This window comes from Scardinius erythrophthalmus (genome assembly GCF_964197995.2).
Source record: "Scardinius erythrophthalmus genome assembly, chromosome: 6".
Lineage (NCBI taxonomy): Eukaryota > Metazoa > Chordata > Actinopteri > Cypriniformes > Leuciscidae > Scardinius > Scardinius erythrophthalmus.
The window spans coordinates 16,080,277-16,102,126 of record NC_138226.1 but is presented as its reverse complement, the minus strand read 5'-3'; the positions used below and the strand labels follow the sequence as shown (position 1 = coordinate 16,102,126).

At 37.9% G+C, this 21,850-nt stretch overlaps 1 protein-coding gene across 10 annotated transcripts in view; it reads left to right on the top strand.

Moving 5' to 3' along the window:
* Window positions 1–12,774: 12,774 nt before the first annotated feature.
* Window positions 12,775–21,850, top strand: part of dachd (dachshund d) — a 106,136-nt gene continuing 97,060 nt past the window's right edge. For 8 of the 10 annotated variants that reach the window (XM_081367490.1, XM_081367498.1, XM_081367496.1 and 5 more), the window contains exon 1: window positions 12,792–13,583. In XM_081367490.1, the coding sequence (XP_081223616.1) occupies window positions 13,018–13,583 (566 nt within the window). In that variant the 5' untranslated portion in view covers window positions 12,792–13,017. Of the gene's footprint in view, window positions 13,584–21,850 lie in introns of all 10 variants that reach the window. The other 2 variants (XM_081367497.1, XM_081367494.1) reach the window with 2 other exon arrangements.

The following is a 21,850-nucleotide window of genomic DNA, read 5'->3' as shown; positions in this document are numbered from 1 at the left end:
ATAAAGTGTTAGCAGATATTACGCAGACCGTCTAATACTCTCATGACTGGTTGTTGACATGTAGTTGCAAAGTTAATAAAGTTGTCTAAAGTGAACTATCGAAATTGTGTTATACCAAATTTAAAGCTAATACAGCATTCATAGTGTTTTATGTATGCTAATAGTACAAAACACATGCACTGAATGCCTTATGAAGGGATTTTAGAACAGTGTTGGTAAGTAAGTGTATAAAAAGTGAGTAAGCTCTTGGTTTTAAATGGCGTTACTAAACTAGGGTATTAATCAAGCATGCTCAGCTGAATGGTCCTCTCTATTTTTTCCTTATATAGCTCTGGAAAGTCAGATGGTTCTTGTGAATCAGTTCATCCTAAATAAATCTCTCTCATAGTGTTGGAATAGTGAATGCTATCTTTAATTGTTTCTGAAGGCACGATCAAGTGTATATATATATATATATATATATATATGTTTAAGAAGGTTGTATATGGACCTCAACACTCAAGAATAAATCTAAAGAATGATGAGAATCAACAAATATAAAAAAATTAGCTCTTAAAACCATGAACACAACAAATAACTAACAATAATGACAAAACAACAAAAGTTTAAATAAAAGTCAGCAGATGGTGAAACAGTAATCCCATAATTTAGTCCTGCTGTGCATGAAACTTAACATTTCAGCAATATTTTTCAATTTCAATTTTTTGGACAAATTTTGACTAGTTGGAAATACATATGGGGGAATTCTGTTGGTCCAGCACGTTCTCAATATTTGTGACTCAAAAGGTTCTGTAAACTGGAAAAGATTTTTTTCAACAGTCTAAGTATATATTAGTATACGAAAAAGAGTCACTTTTTCCATATCCATGGTGAACACGCTTTTTTCTTAAAGCCTCAGGCTTTGTATCCTATTAGACGGAGCGTCATTACTAGGCCTTATGTTTCACTTTATGCACCAGAGACTACACATTCAAGTCCACTAGAGCAAACCCCGGCCTTTGAAAGCGTTTGAACCATGTCGATATGAAACCACGGTGCTCATACATTTGTAACACTACAGTCGCAGATCTTCTTTTGGTGCAAAACGTTCTTTCCACATCACCGGGGAAAGAATGTGTCCCTTTTATTTTTGTGCATAATGACATAACAGATGCTTATTATTCAGAGGGAGAAATCAGTGAAAGGCTATTGAGTCCGTTTGTTTAAGGCCTCAGTAAAAGTGGAATAATTTGCAAAGTCTTTGAGAATCAACACAATCAGCAGTGGCTTTAATAGCATTTTAATTAATCTTCCTCAAATTGCGTGCGAGCGTTTAAAAAGAGCCCACTTGCCGCTGGATCTTCTGGGTGTTATATTGTGTGCATGAGAGATGCAGCTATGTGATGGGAAACCCAGGGGACATGCGAGAGGACAATGCTGGCTCTCTGGAGGATTTGATGCTGCCGAACTGAATGTGAATGCATAAAAGAAAACTCGGCAGCAGTAGGCACAACATGGCTTGTGTGTCTTGTACACGAGAAAAAAAAAATAAATCAGCACAGAATATGCCCACATTCTTGGTTTAATCTTAAATAGGTTACTTATCCGTTATGCTTGAGTGATTTCCTTGCTAGATACATGCTAGTTAGAAATGTTATTCGTGTTTTTATATGCACCACAAAGAGAAAAGTTACCGGAATGTTTTTATGAGATAGAGAAAAAATGTGCTTTCTTGTCTGCACTAAACAAAAGCAGATACATGCAACGTGAGCGTCCACCATACGCTCTGTGTCGGCCCAGGCAACACCCCTCCATTTGCTGCTCGCCTGCTTTTCCTGTTTGGTCTGCTTTCTTTGGTTTGTCCCTTATCTTTTCATCAGTCATTCCTCCTGCTTGATACAGCGTTTGGCTCTGCCTCGTGTTGTTTGGCACCCTTTCTTTTCTACCCCCTCTTCTCTGTGAAAGACACTTTGTCCTCCTGTGCTAAAGTTTAGAAGCGAGGGAGAAATGTCTTGGCAACACTTTCTGGGTTTGCTTCCGTTACACCTGGATGTGTCCAAGACTTCGCCTTCAGGGAGATCTTCTCCTGAACTGAAGTTGCCTTTTGTTTATTCTGTACCAAACAATAGATGAGTTGTCAGAATGACAGTTTTCAAAATTATTTTGATAACATTCTGTGAAAATGGTACAAATACAATTTATTTATAATGTGGAATTGCGGTAACACTTTAGTTTAGGGTCCAATTCTCGCTATTAACTAAATTGTAAAAAAAAAAAAAGGCTTAGCCTTTTATTTTTAAGTACAATTAACTTAAATTACATTAAACTGACTTAAAAACAATAGTTACATTTTGTATAACTTAAAGTAAAAAAAAAATGCTTTAATTAACTTATTTTAATGTAAAAACATGTTTTACAACATAAAAAATGTTTTTACAGTGTGGTTGCATGCATATTATTAGGATATTGGCTGTTTATTGGTACTTATAAAGCACATACTGTATTAATGCCGCCTTCTGCATATTCTCTTTAATCCATACCTAATCTTAAAAACTACATAACTAACTATTAATAAACAGTAATTGGGAGCCTAAATAGTTAATAGTTAGTTAATAGTCAGAACTGGACCCTAAAAGTGTAAATCTTACTATATATTTATAAATATTATTCATTTATAACGTGGAACTGCTTACTAGATGCATGTCAGAAATGCATCTAGTAAATTAAATTAATTTTAATGGAATATTTTGAAAATTACCTTAAATTATTACAGAATAAATTATTATACATTAGATTATACTGCAAGTATGCCACATAAATGGTGCAAGAGGAGGCTTTTAATATTATTTTTATTGGTTTTACCCTTTACATTGTGTCTTTTACTCTGTGTATGTTTTGACAGTTATTTTTTTTAATAACTTTTAGTATTTTAATAGCTTTTTAATGATCCTATCCTCTGTTTTTCCCTTTGAGGAGGTTACTGCAGGAAGTCAAAAGTGTATCTGAGTTTTCCATCTTCAATCCCTGTAGAGGTCACTGTTGCTTGGCACAGCTGAACAACATCTGAAGCTCAAAAGGAAGGTAATTAGATCCAGCATTATCTGATATTCACACGTACCGTTACAATTTCACAAAATAATGTCGATTACTCAAATAACTTGATCCCAGCATAGTTTAAACAAGTAGGCAACTAGTGTTGTTTCAGAATGACCTACATGAACACCTTGAATCATCTGAACAAGCATCAGGAGATATTTTCTATTTGTAAGATCCGTTGATTTGTGCAAGGGCTCTATGATGGTAATTGAATTCCTTGATATGCGTGTTTCGCGAAATGATTACGGGCTGTAATTAAGGGTGGGGCTTTGTTATGCAGCTCTGAAATGAGAGATATTAATTTGCTCTCTCCTCCACATTTGTTTGTGCCATTTTAATTCTGAAATCCACACACACACACGGTGCGGGGAACATGTCTGAATCAACTCTAAATCATATTTATCGCTAGGAACACACATCCAGATGGCAGACTCTTAACTGAGCTTGGATTAATGGGAGGACGGGCAAGAACTGCATTAAACTCTTCTTAAGGACCTTTGAAGAACAACATTGCTAATCGCTCATAAGGACGCTGTAGAACATGTTTGTTGGGTAAAAATAAACAAATTATGCTTTGTTTGGAAACACATTGCTAGCTTCAGCTGGCATTTCCGATTACGGAGATATCCGTAAACCAATATGTATCTGCATGTGTTTACGGTGAAATGCAGATGGCCTGGCCCACATAAGCCCTTAGTTAGGATTCTGTTTAAGTGTTCAAATCAATTCCAAGCAAATAACTTGGAAACCTTTGTGTAAGCACTTTTTGCACTCTTAATTCTCCCTTGTTAAATTAGCCTCAGTGTTGGAATGATGGGACAACAGATGAAGAAGAAACCCGAGCGGGCTGAAAATTTGACACGATGGAACGAACCAATTTGTACTCTGTTTCACCAGATAGTCTCTTAAATATCCAAAACAACTTTATTTATGAACTAAACTACATATAGTCTATCATTTTATAATGATGGTCATGTAGGCTATAGATCTGATGTATTTACAGTACTTATGTTGTGCAAAGTTTGACTATCTACAGTATTGTGAATTCCTGAATTTATCAAGCAGTTTTTATTTAAGACAGATGTATCATTATGCGCTGATAATTCCACATAGAAAACGTGTCTGGCGGTGTTTGCTTTGCCTTGGCGAGGGTTTTCTGTATGCTACCCCAGTTGATTTCCACATCTAAAAGGACAGGGCATCTCATTTCTTGTCACTGTGTCCCAAATTCCTAAAGGTACAATTAGCATTTTGTCTGACAAAATGTTGAAAGGTTCATAGATTGATATTTGCAAAAATGCAGCAAGATGCTCTTTTTTTCCAGAATGCAAATTTTGACATTTATTAACTTTTATTCCGGATCTGTTTATGGATTGTAAAAGTCTGCATACATTTAACGAGAATCAAGCGAAATTACAATGTTTACACAGTTGCTGTCCGACGCGCAAAGTGCGTAATTTATCGCGGAGGCTGTGAAATTTTTACTGTCCTTGATTTATGTCTTCTATGGCATTTCTAATGAGAGGGAGCGGCGTTTCATTGAAGAGCAGTGCAGGAAACTACATTTATTGCAGACCTTTTTTTTCTTTCTCAGGGGTGCTTTTCCCCTGTGAAATAATGTCAGCACTTTCCCACCTTCAAAGTCCTTTTGTTTTTCTCAATCTATTAACAATTCTAATTGTACAGCACTTGTTAAGCAAGCATGGTAAATAAGGCAGGAAACGCATTATTTCCCTTTAGTGCAGATTAAACGCACTGCGCTATGTTGAAACACATTAGTGAACACTAAAGACACGAAACAGAAATGCACGTTTCTGTTTTGCTTAGCAGCGCGGTGAGCTTCCTGACGTTTAAGTGTCATTTCTGTGAGAAACAACTACCTCATTCTGTCCACATATCTGTTAACGGACATATCAGTGCTCTGGAATCTTCAAAAGGAATGCAATCACTTTAAATTTGATTAAAGTGATACATATAAAGCTGGCTGTTTTCTTTGGGCATTTCAGCTAATTAAATAGCTTTGTATGCCATCGACTGCTTTTCTTAGACACAACACCCCAGTTCAACTTTGCTGGTCTGGATGGCCATATCTTAATTGGGGATCATTTCGCAAATGTGGTTCAATTTCCTTTACAAGACAGTTACTGTTAACTGCTATTTTTAAAGCCAATAACAACGTCAAAGCAGGGGATGATTAAAGCAATTAAAGTTTCCCTTTGTTTTCTGAATACAGTGAGATAGGCGGCCGTGTTTGTATAACATTTATTAAACATTTACTAAATGGAATTGAATCTGTCATCGCAGAACTTTTTCGAGACGATTACTTTTTTGTGTGGCGAGCACGCTTTCGTTCAGGGAATGTTTTGCAGCTTATTTCCCTGATTAGCCTTGCGATTTTAATCAAACTTTACCCTTAAATCTACACACAGTGAGAAGAACTTGTGTGTAATTTCAGCACCAGACTTTACCCAATTAGCATACTACATTTTCTCCATTAGATAAACTGCCTTTTGAGATCTGACTGGTTTAATCTGTTTAATGTGCGTGTAAACTATAATCTCTCAATTCGGCAGATTCCCTTAAGGACATTATTCACATACTCTTCGTTTTTGAAATGCATGATCTAGCACTGCTCTTAAAATCAGAATTAAATGCTGATTAGAAGCCGGGTATTTCACAGAGTTTTCCCTTCCTGGTCAGAGGGAGGGAGTAGAGTTACGTACAAGTAATCACAAGTTTAAAAGTGTTTCATAACCATCACGTCGGTATCACATACAGATGTTTCCAATCAGTGGATGTGCAGAGAACACTGCAGAAAAAAATTCTGTAATCATTTCCTTAGACCTCTGTGCCACATGCAGTGAATTCTGGGAAGGCTTAGCATTCTAACAGATCAAAACAAATGGACCATACCGATCAGTATTTGGGCTATTGTAACGAGCATAAAATGACACCAAGGGTTTTGGATGCACAATATGCTTCTTTACAGGATGCAAACGTATTGAGTAATGCAGCCGACGGCTGAACGTTGGGTTCGATATGTACCGCGGATTCGGACTAGAATGAGTCTTTGTGCGGGTTCCTTTTGAAGTCACTTCATTGATTACCTCAACCCTCTAGGAAATGGCTCATGCATCTCATGTACATTATAACAAATGTTCTCTTTGCATTACAATTGAATTGTGATTGTTATGTTCAATCAATGGGAAAGGTCAAAGGATCGCCACTGCCAGCAATTTAATGGAGAAGTCGATGGAGATTCATTTTAATCACTGTGGCTGTTGCCGAACGAGCACAACAGGCCCTGTGAATGGCACGGTAATTACTACTGTTTATACAGGTTTACCTTCCAATTTAGATATCCACAAATCTCTCGCCTGATATAAAAGTCTGTGCGGCTTTAAACATGGTACGGGGCACCGCAGAGTAATTGTGCGGCTATCAAGCGACTTCTTTTGAAAAAAATGAAATTAGCTCTCTTTTAAAGACTGATATCACCAGAGGGGCAGTATTTTACATACGTTTGGACGTTTTGCCAGCTCAGCTCACAAGACACTCGGCTGGCATCTTTCCAAGTGAATCCTGAGATCTGCAGATATATCTGCAGAGAGAGAGAGGGTTGTAAGGCAGGATGGCATCATCATAACAACCGCACAAATGGATCTGAGCATCAGAACAGCTTGACATCTGATAATTATTTCATGGCAGCACATCTCTATAATGCACATAATGAACCGCTGCGTTCCAAGTTTATGCTAGGAAGCTATATATATATTGTATAACAGTAATATAACAGTAATATTGTGAAATATTTTTTACAATTTAAAATAACTGTTTTCTATTTGAATATATTTAAAAATGTGATTTATTCCTGTGTTGGCAAAGCTGAATTTTCAGCATCATTACTCCAGTCTTCAGTCTCACATAATCCTTCAGAAATCATTATAATATGCTGATTTCTTGCTCAAGAAACATTTATTAGTGTTATCAATGTTGAAAACAGTTGTGTGCAATATTTGTTCAGGATTCTTTGATTTGTAGAAAGTCCAAAAGAGCAGTATTTATCTTTTGAACTTTCTATTCATTAAAGTATCCTGAAAATAAATTGTACACAACTGTTTTAACATTGTCATTAATAAGCATCCATTTTTTGTATTAATGTTTGTTCAAAAGAAGTTATTTGAAGCTTTGATTAAATTCCACCGAACAAAGAGTGCAACTGACATTTGTTAACGTTTGTTAAATCTGTTTTATTAATAAAGAATATGTCAGTTAAGAGGGCTTTTATTCATCTTTTACTGATAAATGAGACTTACTTGTAATTAAATGGATTAAAGGGTTAGTTCACCCAAAAATGAAAATTATGTCATTAATGACTCACCCTCATGTCGTTCCAAGCCCCTAAGACCTCCGTTCATCTTCGGAACACAGTTTAAGATATTTTAGATTTAGTCCGAGAGCTTTCTGTTCCTCCGTTGAAAGTCAATGGATGGCATACTGTCCATGTCCAGAAAGGCAATACAGACATCATCAAAGTAGTCCATGTGACATCAGTGGCTCAATCTCAAGTTTATCAAGCGACGAGAATACTTTTTGTGCGCAAAAAGTAAACAAAAGTAACACTTTATTCCACTATTCATTTCCTTCTCTCTAGGCCTCGAGTGAGTTCACGTAGTGTTTTTGCGTAGCGCGTCTGTGTTGTATGTCACACGCATCACACATGACCAGCGTCGGCCAATAGTGAGCCTACGTGTAACGTACAACATAGACGCGCTGCGCAAAAACACTACGTGAAATAGCTCGAGGCCCAGAGAGAAGGAAATGAATAGTGGAATAAAGTCGTTATTTTTGTTTACTTTTTGCGCACAAAAAGTATTCTCGTCGCTTGATAAACTTGAGATTGAGCCACTGATGTCACATGGACTACTTTGATGATGTCTGTATTGCCTTTCTGGACATGGACAGTATGCCGTCCATTGACTTTCAATGGAGGAACAGAAAGCTCTCGGACTAAATCTAAAATATCTTCAACTACTGTATGTTCCGAAGATGAACGGAGGTCTTACGGGCTTGGAACGACATGAGGGTGAGTCATTAATGACACAATTTTCATTTTTGGGTGAACTAACCCTTTAACTGCGTGAATCTTACATGGGAAAAAAAAGCACTATTTTATTGAGTATTTATATGAACTCCTTATAGGAACTTAATTCACATGCAGCTATAGACTTTTAGCATTTCAGATTCCATACATCCTGTAAACAATAAAATCTGCATTCCGTTACGAGGTTCCTTCACAATTTGTATTGACATGCAACATTCCAATCAGGGACTAAAAATATTTGCTTTAATTATGTCTCTGAAGGTCATACCTGATATGCGCAGGAACTGCTTTATGGAAATGAGCCGACTAGAAGATCTGTAGTTTTATTAGAGCACATTTGGTCTCTGTTTACTTTCTGATCTCATCTGTAATGTGAACACAACAAAATAGAGCCATAGTTTCGCTTTGTGAAACATTCCGACGGCAGTGAAAATTCCAGTCTGGGGAGAAACTCCATTCTCATTAAGCAAAGAAAGTGTGCTATCATTCTCACAACATCTAATTTAATGACAGTCCCAAACTGCCTGTCATAAAGTTTTCCTTCAGACGTCTACTAAATGAGGGGGCTCTAATTGGGCGTCTCTGTGTATTAACCCTGTTCTTTGTGTACCTGGAAAATATGTAATTTCTTTAAAGGAACGAATGGAAAGGAAGGCAGCTTTACTATTTCAGATAGACCAATATATATATAGGCCTACACATTTTTATTTTATTTTAAACTTGTCATTTCTGTTTTACAGGTTTATCAATGCAGAATCTCTCCAATTCCTGCATCTCTTTCACTGACCCAGAAGGTGGGTGACGTTGAGGGTCGACACTTTCAGCTGATGGTAGAACTGACTGTGACCACTCTGTCATCTGCCCTCTGCCATGATGTGTGTGTGTGTGTGTGGCGGGGGGCGTCTCCGGATGGATGGGGTCAATGGCATGCGACCTTGAGGAGACAAATATTCAAAATCAATAAGTATTTGTCTCACTCTGCACTCTGTTTGTCTGAGCGGCATTTTAAGCTGCATCCTCCCCCAAAAACAGAACAATGTGAGTAATGAACGTGAGTCAGACGACAGACTTACCACACTTTCAGATGCACCCAAATATTTACTGCATGAAAGTCATGTTTATTCATCAGATGAGTCTGTGAGCAGATTTGCATTTAGTGGAATCTGCCAATATGTTGCAATGCGATGGCGGCTGATTCCATTTGAACCAGGTAACGCCCATTTTATGCAATTAAAGTTATTTATCTCCCTTTTCAAAGTTCATCAATTATGTTGAAATACTCTTAATGTCCATAAGGGGGATGATGTATGATTGGTGTAATTATTTCTTATTCACCATGCTTTCTAAAGCATATCAATTTTGTTAATACCATGTAATTAAAACATGTCAGAGCACTACAAGTTGCGAGCTGTATTAATGACTGTGAAAATTATTTTAATTAAATAGCCAATTATAGAAAAATCCTAACCATGAGAATTGACATTTAAATGAATTTAATTTAAATTGCTTTTCAACATTGTTTTATCAAAGCCTTATAGGCTGAATAAATTATTATATCAAACAATATACAGTGCCATTGATCATACGCGAGTCATATCGTAGTTCTACTTTTAAACACTGGTACATTAGCTTTATGGTGATTCATAAAGATGGAGGGAAACTCTGTGCAGTGTGCACCCACTTTATTCCCAGATGCCTCCCGATTCGTTAGTCTTCTAGCCGGAGTGCTGAGGATTAGGATAGAAAGTAGATGTTCTGTTGTCAGCTTGTTTGATGGTTCATGTATGTCTGATGTTTTGCTGTTTGTTCCCTGTAACAAATACCACAAACAAAGTGGAAGGAGTTAGTCATCAGCACTGCAACGCTTTCAAACCCTTGTGCGTGCGGTCTTGCGATGGGCCTTTCCTCATTAGCGATGTCATGTCATCCTCCAGCAGTCATCATGGGCCTCTGATATCATATAAACACATGGAAGAAACACATAAATCTCGTTGACTAACTTCAAGCACTATTTAGAAACCATTTAAATGTCATTTTCAAAAAAAGTATAGAAACAAAGAACACCCTTTATGCTCCTTCGGAAGATAATTGAGCATTTTATCCAATGCGATCAAACAGTCAGATTGTTTTAATTTGTGGTAGCATTTATGTCATCCATTTGCCTTCCTGATGGATCCTTTTTCAAGCACTAACAGTGTAAATGCCAATGTTGTTAACGCATTGGTATTCTGTAATTACACTTTTTCCCTTATGGAAGGAACATCTTGAATCAGTAAGGGGTTTTGATGGTTCAATACATGAATATATGTTTAATATATGAAACGACATATACACACACACACAAACAATTGTATTTTCATTAACTTATGTTAAGAAAGGTTAATATATATATACTGTAACATTGTTAGTTAATGCTAACATTAACTAATGGGACTTGTGTTTTAAGTGAGAGAATAGATTGACTGTCTAATTGAGGTGGACATGCTATTTCTACTGTTGACCTTAAATGGAGTTAATTAAAACAGTTAAACATTTCGTTCTCTGCTGTTTCAAGCTGTTCTTTGTTGTATGCAACCTCTTGATTATTGTTGGCTTGAACTTCTCTCAGGTGGACTGTGTTATCATGTAGCATTCATCTCAGTCCTGGCTCACTGAATAATGATGCAATGTAGAATGAACATGGCTTTTTCTAAAGCACGAGATTGAGAAATTCTTGCCAGGATGCTTGCATTTACCCAATACATAAAGATTGCAGACATTGTTAATTTAACCAATAAAACTTAATTGAACGTTCTAGGTTAGAAACTTTCTCTGCATTGTGCATCCTGCTGTTTGTCTATTGAAAGACTGTTGTTCTAATGGGAGTTTGATTCATCAGGCCCACCCAGCTTGTTAAGAGACTCTGAATCGGAGACATCATAGAGGTCCTGTGGCGTTTGTGGATGCCTTTTTGTCTTATCATCATTCTTCTCTTAACGAATGTCTGCAAGCAGTTCTTTGTGTAGAATTTTATGGCCATCATTTGCAGTTAACCCCATGCTAACATGAAAAATTGTTGGCAAACTATCGTGACATTCATTGTTTTTAATGAAATCTTAATATGATGCATATTTAAGCAAAGGTTAGCAACATAAAGGGCAACTTTGTCTGGCTATGAATTTTAAGCGGATATTGATTTTTACACTACATGCTACCTCTGTGCCTGAATGACAATTCTGAAATGGCATTCTGCTTATCTTAAAGCAGATCAAAGCAGACTAACTTGAACTTCTGAGTTAACTCGGATAGATAGGGTTCTGACAGTGTAAATTTCCTCATAGTTTTCTCTTTGCTTTAGGAGAGTTCCGTATGTTTGAATCTGGTTTTTGAAGAAATACATATCCGAAGTTGCAATATGAGACGTGTGAGAAAAAAACAGAAGGCTTTTGAAGGTCTTTTCATTTTTAGAAATATGTTAAAAGTGTATATAGGGGAGTGTTATAACACATTTTGTTTCAACATCTGTAACATCCCCCCCCCCCCATATTAAATTTTAAGACACATAATCTTCTCATAAATTACAAATTAACGGTGCTGGTTAGTAACAGAGAAATTTCCCCTTGAGGTTTTATATCAAAATGCTATAGGAAATGTATTTAAAATTTGAAAACATATTTAAAATTTAATTTCAAATTGGAAAGAAATATAGAAAAACACAAGCTATAACCTAAAAAGCATGTGTTACTTTTATGTGGACACACTGACCTTTTTGTGCACATTTGTAGGTTCAGGTACCTGGAAAGTGTTACAGCCTCTCTTGTTTGCTCACACACCATATTTCTGTGTTTTTATTTTATTAATTTTTTTACATGAAAGGATTGTGTGGATGACATACCACATATATAAATTATAACAAGATAATCTGCTTTTTCCGATAGGCCACCAGTCCTGTAACATGCATTAACCTGACTGCATATCAAATTAATCCAGATGTGACGCTTTACCTTCTTTTGTTTTCGTCCTGTGAATTCTCTTATAACTCTTTACAGTCACCTAAGGAGGGTGATGATGCTCATGTCTGAAGTAATTTCACCCCTGTTGCTCATTTCTAATTGGTTAAACTGATGGCGTTACAACTCACCCCGTTCTTCCCCCCAGTAACTCACCTTAAGTTGTGATACTGTTAAATGCACAGTTCTTTCTGCATCTATACTTTCATTATTTGCCATAGTGATAATAACCTTCTTAAATATCAATAACACGCATATTTATAATGTTTAACAGATCATTTTACAAACCGCTATTTTTTCTTTAGGCTAGGCTATATATTTTCCATACATATTTCCCCACATTACTAATGAAAGTAATTATAATGTTTACCTTTAAATTAGCTTATTGTCTCACTCAAACATAATGACAACTTCAAGTAAAACAATGAGCCATAAGACGCAGAGGAGCACGGCGTGTAAAGCTGAGTTTCAGAGAGCATTCCTAGAAGAGGCGCAGGTTTCATCCGAGTTTACGACGGCTGTAAGTTAACGCTGGAAATGTTCCGAACGCTGTTCCACTAGGGTCGCATTAGATTGTGCTCCGTTTCAAAGGGCTGATAGTGGCTCCTCCCTCTCTGTACCTTGTGACAACAACAACTCATCCACAGAGCAGAGGCACACTTTTCTGCTCATTTTCTTCCTGTCATTCTCTCTCAATCTTTCTCAGAGCCCTAATTTCAGCACGGCACCTCTCCACATCCATTCGCGCGTCGGCGGAGCGCACTCGGGTGGGATTTCTTCTTCTTTGCGCTACTTTTGCATACTGGCTCTCCTTCCCGTCTGAACTTATCTGATAGGTGCAGAAACACCATGGCCGTACCGGCTGCTCTGATTCCCCAATCGTCTCTGGTCCAGCCGTGTCCGATCTCAACTTCTTCGTCAGCATCATCAGCATCATCATCATCATGCTCCGCGACCGCAGCATCATCATCCTCGCCCTCGGCCACTTCTGCGTCTCCCTCTCAGTCAGCGCCCCATAATCTGTTCCGCACGGATCTTCTCAGCACCAGCACCAGCAGCATCTCACTGGCCGGCAAGCCCGTGTACTCGACCCCGTCCCCAGTTGAAAACACCCCGCAGAATAATGAGTGTCGGATGGTGGAGCTTAGGGGCGCCAAGGTGGCCTCTTTCACAGTGGACGGACATGAGCTCATCTGCTTGCCCCAGGCGTTTGACCTGTTTCTCAAACACCTGGTCGGGGGTCTGCACACCGTCTACACCAAACTCAAGCGGCTGGAGATCACGCCGGTGGTGTGTAACGTGGAGCAGGTCCGGATCCTGCGCGGACTGGGGGCCATCCAGCCCGGTGTCAACCGATGCAAACTCATCTCCAGAAAAGACTTCGAGACCCTCTACAACGACTGCACTAATGCCAGGTCAGAACAAGTGCGACTCTGTTAGGGCTCCAAATCAATAGACAAGTTCGATAAGAAGTGAAGCGAACCTTACAGTAGGCTACAAAGTAAAACGAATGTACTTTGTTATTAGAGTAATACGTGGAACAGATGTGCAGGACATTTGCAAATACTTTCACATTTGTCTTTGCACTTTAAACTATGTTCCAATTAGAGCTTAAAATAATTTTACAGCCAGATACAACATTGCAATTGTTTTAAGTTCAACAAACAACTTTTTATTATTATAATTTTTTGTAGTTTTATTTGCTTTTATTTACTTATATTGTGGCATCAACAACTTTAATCTCAAGAAGTTCTTGATAAGTACATGGATCTTTAAACTGAAGGTGAAAAAACACATCACGTTCTTACATCATTAAAATAATTATAATATGAAAATAGAAAATTGTACAACTAATTCTAGAATACTATAAAGTAACCATAATCAACTTTTTGCAATTGTAAATAAATGCAAACATTTTATTTGTGTTGTAGTGCATGTGCAAAACAGGGTGTTTCATTTTTCTTTAACTATTTACCAGAATGAATAATTCATAAGTGACAGTTGGCTCAAACATGTTTTGTGGATATAGAACATGAGAGCTTTTTTCTTGTTATATATTTTTATACTTACAAATGGAATTTTTTCAAGTTTTAAAGTCACCCTGCATGTATGCATGTTGTTGTAAGCAATATTGAGCTCCTATTGAGCATAAGAGGAAAATATTATTTGCTTTTCTGTTATTTGAGCAGGTTTAAATGAGCATGTTTGTCAGAATTATTATAATAGATGCTCTCTCCCATGTAGTTGTATTTATAGGCAGACATTTCTTTCTACTCTTTTCTTCCTCTGGGGAAAAATCAAATCATAGTCAATAAGTGCTTGTATACTTAATGGCAGGAGTGATACAGTGCTTGAAGGTACAGCTTCACACAGGAAACAATTACAGCTTGTAACATCGGTGAATAATTCGCCCTGAAACTTTAATGTCACCCTTTAGTGATCAAGTGAATGGGCCCAATAATTACTAGAAAAAGTAAGCTAATTTAAAAATGTCAAGGTGTTGACAGCTCATCTGAAATGAAAACACAAAACACCTTGCATGCAGCAATTCGAGCCTGAGTGTTGTACAATTTCAGATAATGTTTAATGAGGAATTTCAGTGCTACAAAAACTGATCAATAAATCACAACTTCTTTTTTTTATGAGAATCACTTTATAATTAAAAAAATTATATATTGTGGATCAGGCACATAATGTTAATATCAATCTTTTTAGATCTGAATGTCCAGAGTGATTTTTATCATTATAAACTCAATATTATTTCTTACAAACATAACATTAATATACATATAAAAAATAATATAAAACACACTCACACTCGTAATATGATTTTCTGTTTTGGACAAGTGCCACTTTTATTCAGTGTGAGTGCAGATTAAAAACACGTTATTATACCATCATGTACTTTTGAAAAAAAAAAAAAAAATACAATTATAATATGCAATAATATATTAATTATATATTTTTTTCTTTCTTGTCATGCACATACATATATTGGACTTCTTAATGCTAGTCATAATTACAGCTGCAGATTAACACCAAATGCATTGCATTATTTTGTATTAGTGTAAATAATTAAATTAAAGCAGTTATATATGTTTGCCTAAAAATGCACAATGTAAATATTCCCCTGTAGATGTATGTCAAGTGCGGTGTGTGTTCGTCAAGCAGCGGTGCTAAAGAAGCAGTCTGCTCATGCTGTCTGCACGAGCTCCTTCTGGGCCTGTGTTTGCTTTCAATCCGTGCGGCCCCGTCCCAGGGACCTGAGGTGATGGAGTGTGTGGTTTGAACTTCAGGGCTGGGAAAGAGAGTGGTCAGTGATGGGGTTAAAGGATAATGCAGTGCTACACATTGCTTTAATGACGCTAAAGTGCTGGCCTATTACAGCTGCATAGAGAGGCCTGTAATTGTCTCTGAAAGCACCTGGTACTGCCGGTGTTATGCTGAAATCAATCACCTCCTCCATGTCTGCTTCCCATTTGGAGGATTACATCATTTGTATGGACAAAGGTATCTGCTCGGATGGAACACAAACACACTGGCTCTTATTTACAGTGTGGATTTAATGTATCTACATCTGCTTTGATTCTCTGTACGGGGAAGGTCAGCACGCCAAGTCATAACTCTTGCATGGACGTGACTCGGGGGGCTGTTACTTGCTCATATTTAGAATTTTAAAGAAGGATAATTTTGTTTGTCTAAAGCAGTCTAGATGATTATGATAGAATGTTTTTGGTATGTAGAGGATAACTTTACAGAGGAGTGGCGCAATGGGTTGTGCGTACGCTGACAGCATAAGAGGTCAGGTTTGAGTCCGGCCTGGAATGTGTTCCAATCCTATTTCAATTGCAAATAAAGGCAGTCACCTAAGGAGGTGACTGCCCCCCCCCCCAAAAAAAAAAAACTAGAGATAATTAAAAAAATGGCCTAAGCACCAGCGAGCTCACTTTTCCAGCATGCTGCCCGGCTTCCAGAGTGCTGAAGAAGTGCTAATAATCCTCTTTGCTTCGGGATAACAGCGGCCTTACATCTTTGTCTGCTCACGTTAAAAGAATTCCCCATGAAGCGGAGTCAGACTCGCCCCGTTCTCCCTTCCGCATGAGGACGTGTTCCTCCGGCTCCCCCCTCCTCATCCTCCCGGGGACCCTCGGCCCAGATTAATGCGCACCTTCTGCCGCCGAACAGATACGGGGCTGTAATCTCTCTGCTTTCACAGGAGTTATGAGTCTGCCCCGTGAGAGGCAGTACTTCAGCTACTTGTTTTCCTTTCCATTCTGTCCATGTGGGACGGTGCGGTTCTTGCCGCCTGGTGACATTTGAACTCTTAAGGAAAGGTTATTGAAACACCAGGGCGGTTGGGCTGGAGGTGAGTGCTGAGGCAGCTGTTACGTTGGAGGGTTTGTCAGGAAGCGTACGGCCCAGGCGGTTAATTGACAGTTGTTGTCAACAATGGAAGGTTAAATAGATTCTACTGAATGCATATTTGATTTAATTAAATTTAAATGAATAAAGAATATGTCCTCAAGTTTGTGTTCATTTAATTAATTGTGTTTTAAATGATATTTTTGTTACATTTTTACCTTTATAATTCAGTCACAGGGGCATCACATTTGACAAAATATTTTTGTTTGTGTACAGCAGACTGGCATATTTACAGAGGAGCGTCATTATTTTGTTTAGCACTCAGGGGTGCGTCTTAACACACAGTGGCAGATTTTATCGCTCTTTTTTCCCCCCTCTCTCGCTCTCTTTGCAGTGCTCTTCTGATATATTTGTTTTCGACAAGGCACGGATGTGTTTACAGGTACTCATGGGAAATCTTTGGATCGAATTCAAATCATTCCCAGTCAGAGTGGGTGCTAAGATACCCGTCACCCAGCAACCACATCCAAGAGGGAGCTGAGGCGATAATAACTTCAAAAAACAGAGAGACAGATGCTGATTAGGATGAAAGAGTTGAGGGGGGATGTGTGTGTGTGTGTGTGTGTGTGTGTGCGGGGGGGACGCATGTTAAAAGGCTTGTTAAAATCACAGATTCATTGTAGCACTTTCTTACAAATCATACACATGATTCCATATTCCTCACTTGCGATCAGCGCTGATGGATTGAAAATGAAGCAGATAAACAATCTGGTTTTTATTTTTTCCGTCGCCGTGAGTCACTGGAGCTTTCCTTGATGGGATTAGCCACGTGTGTTCAAATTAACTGTGCTCTTGGCATCCGTCGTCATTGCGAGACGAGACAGCAGAAGAGGTTGTTATGAACGTGACTCTGATAAAAGCAACTTGATACTTCAATTGAGGTTCATTGAAACAGTTCTAGGAAAATCTTCAATTCTCTATTCAAGCCCTCATATTTGCACGCACTTTAACATTTCGATAACAAAAATTTGTTCTTGCCATTTGACCTCCATATTAAAGGGATAGTCTCACCCTCATGTTGTTCTAAATCTTTTTTTTCCCCCTGCGGAGCATATTCTGAAGAATATTGTCATACAATGAAAGTCAATGGGGTCCAAAACAACATTGATTGAATCCCTTTTAGTTTAATTGTTTGGCATTTACATCTTTCAAAAAGTCTTCTTTTGTGTTCTGTAGAAGAAAGTCATACAGGTTTGGAGCAACATGAGTGAATTGGTCAAACATGCAGCGTTAATCGCGTAAACGGCGGACGTTCATGATTTTTAGAACAGGTTGCGGTGACCTTGAGTGATGGCGCAAGTCGTCAATCAGTCTCAAATCAAACAAGCAAGTGTAAGTGTGTCAAATCATCTGCAGGTTTCTTTTTTTCTGACCACCAGAAGTATGAAATGAGACAGGACAGTGACACTAGCCACCATAGTCACACCTGAGACAGATTGCCGGTGGAAAAAGCAATGCATTATGAGCTCTCTGACTCGGAGCCCTGGCATGTCTTTAGCCACCATCCCTTCCACATTACAGCATATTTAGGAAGCAGTTCGCAGACCGCTGACGCTCACGCAGGGACGCTAACCACTACTGACACAAGTTAGAGGGAGCAGATGAGATTTCTTGATTGGAGAGCGATTCCGGGCCTTAGCTCGGCTCTGTCTAATATGGTCACATAAAGAAATTGATTTTCCCCAGAAATTAATTAATTTTTCATATAGCCCAAAGCTGGAGTTTAAAAAGAGAGTGCACTTTCTGGTTTCCTATTTTCCTCCTTTTTTAAAGAATTATTGCCTAATCATATTAATACTTTTGCCCTAAGGATAGAAAGATGATTGTACAAATGCATTTGGAAATATGTATCGCTGAGTATTTATGATTAAATTATGCAAATAACTCGGCTCTCATCCTTCACGAACCCAGATTGTCTAATTAGGATTGATATGCCGAGTGGATGTTCGCGAATCTGAATACAAGCATGTCCAAAGAGCAGAAAATTGAAAATGACAAGGCCGGAATCCTTAAAAAGTGTGTTTTTTTCTTTTTCTTTTTTTTTTTTCTTCCACAGTCTAATTCAGCGTAGCCGTATCAGGAGTTAATTTTCCCTGGCTTCATTTTCGTGTTGAAGCTGACATGAGAAAAAAAAAAAGAAGAAGAAGAATACTTCAGGGAATCAATCTCAAATGGGATTCCAGAAATTTCCTCTTCTTGTTTTTTTCCCCCTGTCTTCAAGATCATATCAAATGATGAATCTCCTCCTATATAAACTTTTTCATGTTATCACGGAAATATCTGCGTTGTTTGAACTTAATGGCCTCTTCTTGTCCCACTCTACTGTGATAAAAGTGAATGATGGGAAATCTACCATGTACAGTGATATTTACTCTGTTATAAAATGGAGGAATGTCATGATGGATGTTTTATGAGCTCTGTGGTTTTGAGAGAAGACAGCAAAAGCTGGATATTTAGATGCGGGGAAACTCGGAGAGGCCGTCAGCAGGTTTTGGCGGGACTGCGGTGAAGGACAGGTGACTGCTGAGGTCTCGAGGCTGTTTTCATTTAGGTCAGAACAAGCGCCACTTTACAGCGCAATGAGAGCACCATAACTCCATTAAAGGAAAACAAAGGGCTCTGGAGTGCTGGAGACACTTTTCCTAGGACAAAATAAATAGAGCTCTAAATTCAATTCACTTCACTTCAAGCTCTCCTGCAAAAATGAATTATATTATTAAAGTAGGCCTACCTTTGATAAAACTACTTCCGAACTTCGCCATAAATTACATATTTAGTAAATTATGTATACTCCATGAAATATGCTTAATAGGGCATGTTAAGTTTTTTTTTGCTCCTTAAAAATACATTTACATTGTTTCTGTGCTGCCAAAACAACTGAAGAGTCCCTATCCAGTTAGATCATTCAAAGGAATGAAAGAAAATAGGAAGTTATACGTTTTTTTTATCTACATTCATCTTTTAGCAGTGTGACAAAAGACTCCTAACACCTCTAAAGGTATCTCATAAAGTTCTGATTGTTATCTAATCTTTACCTGGCCCACAGCTAATGACACTCGAGAATAGAATGGAACTCTATCAGAGCTCAAAGCATGATGGGCCTTTGACAAAGCTGAGACACCAGGCCTCTCTTATGAAGCTGGAATCCTCGCGGACCGCACAGAAGCCTATCAAGTCAATTTAGCACAATTGAATCATAATGGAAAAGCCAAATTTCAGTGCTCATTGCCGCTGAGGATCCCATATGTTGCCCACACTGATGCGGTTGCTGATGTGTTTGTGTCTCATTCTCGCCACCTTTTGAGGAAGCATCTTTTCTCTTTATATTTTTTGTTCAGTAGCTTTTATTTCTTTTAATTCGTCCATTGCATTGATGTAAAGATATAAACGTCAAGAGTCATGGTAATATTCCTCAAAATATGTGCAACTCTGTTTAATTTACTCCTGCGTTTGAATATATGAAACATTCTAAAATGCGGCCGTAGCCTCTTTATGAAAACAAAGCAGACAGTTAAGAGACCTTGTAGCTCGATCATGGTATGCCAACTGAAGGCCAAAGTGAATGAGCGACGAATAGCACACAACTCTCTGCAGGGGAAACATCCCAACTTGTAATGCAGCCCATACAACAACTGGAAATATTCTTTTCTAATAATCCCTAAACCGCCCGAAACCCTCAATGGGCTATACTGCATTTCATTATCAGCAAACAAAGGTGTTGTTCCTTTGAAAGCTATCCAGAGCTTCTCACATTGCTGTTGTCTAAGTCCAGTGAGACAGGCATTCTGATAACTCTTTCTATGATGCCCCGCTTGAGTTTCTCCTGCAGACTCAAATGTCAGCTATTCGCTTTAAAAAAGAAAGCGTTTTTTTCCATAGCAAGTGGCTGTGGTACCCGGCTATTATTACTCTCTTCTTAAAGACTGACAGTTTGCTCCAGAGAGACATGACACCAAACTCGTCTGCTGGAGGCGTACCACTGCATTTCCCGTCTGTCCAATCAGATATTTGTAAACTGAGGACACCTGGCAGGAGAAGGTAAATGGTGAGCCCAGAGCTGTTGCAGGCACAGATATTGTGTTCAAGCCTTTGTGTGATGGAAAGATACCAGACACAATGACATACTCAAAAGCACAAACACACTCTCATAATCACTTGGAATAATCCGTACGAGATGGTGAAATCGCCATAACAACTTAGATCAACTTAGATCTTACAAAAATGTAGTAAAGGCATTTTTAAATGTTTTCAAACTGTATTACATTCATAGTTTTGGGGTTTGGGTAAGGGGTTGTTTTTGTACAGTGTTTTTGTACAAATTATTACCTTTTTTTTTGGAGACGGATCAAACCATAAAAAAAATATATATTTCTCAGAGGTGGCTCTTTTATAGCTCTTTCATATATCTTTTATCTTAAAATTAATTATAAAAATATATTTATTTATTTAACCCTCTGGGGTTGACAAACGCGCCAACGCGTTTTGGTGGATTTTCGAATTTTCCATCTCAAACTTTTTTTCTGGAGCACGTCACAAAAATGAAACAAAACTCCGGGAATGCTTGCCACACAGACATGAGCAATATATCTATAGAAACATTTTGTGTATATATTAGATATACATACATTAAATATATTAGACATTTTTGAGTATGTAACTGTAAAATAAATGTGAATTGCGTAACTCAGATAATTTGTAAGAATCTGATGGAAAATGTTCATACTGAAATCTTTTTATTGCACAGTTTGGGATATTGTTGATAGTTTTTCCTTCCTAAAACTCTAGGGAAGATGCTATGAGATTAATAGGGTCTTTTTACCAGAAGAAAAATCTCCATTTCTATTTCGGCATTTACTCTCATCTAGAAACTATTTAGACTTTGAATAGCTCTTTCCCATGATATTTTAGTTGTCTTTTGCATTACTTCTATTCATTTTAAGAAATGCTTAAGTTTTGCCCATCCCTTTCTCTTGCTGCATCCGAAAGGATTATGTTACTAATGATTTTGATTGTGGATTTATTTCAAGACATGACGTCATGAACTGATGATTCAGAGAAAATGATTCCCTTGAAAGTTCTGCTTTCATTTCAAAGCCATTGTAGAGGAGGTTCATGGCTGTACACATTTACATATTTACATTCATGTGCTCGGGAGAGAGAATATTCTTCCAAAGTGTCTTAAAGAAGGATAATTTATTCTAGTTGTGGATCCGGTCTCACATTTTAAACTCTGTTGTGAGCTGTGTCTCCATTCAGACAG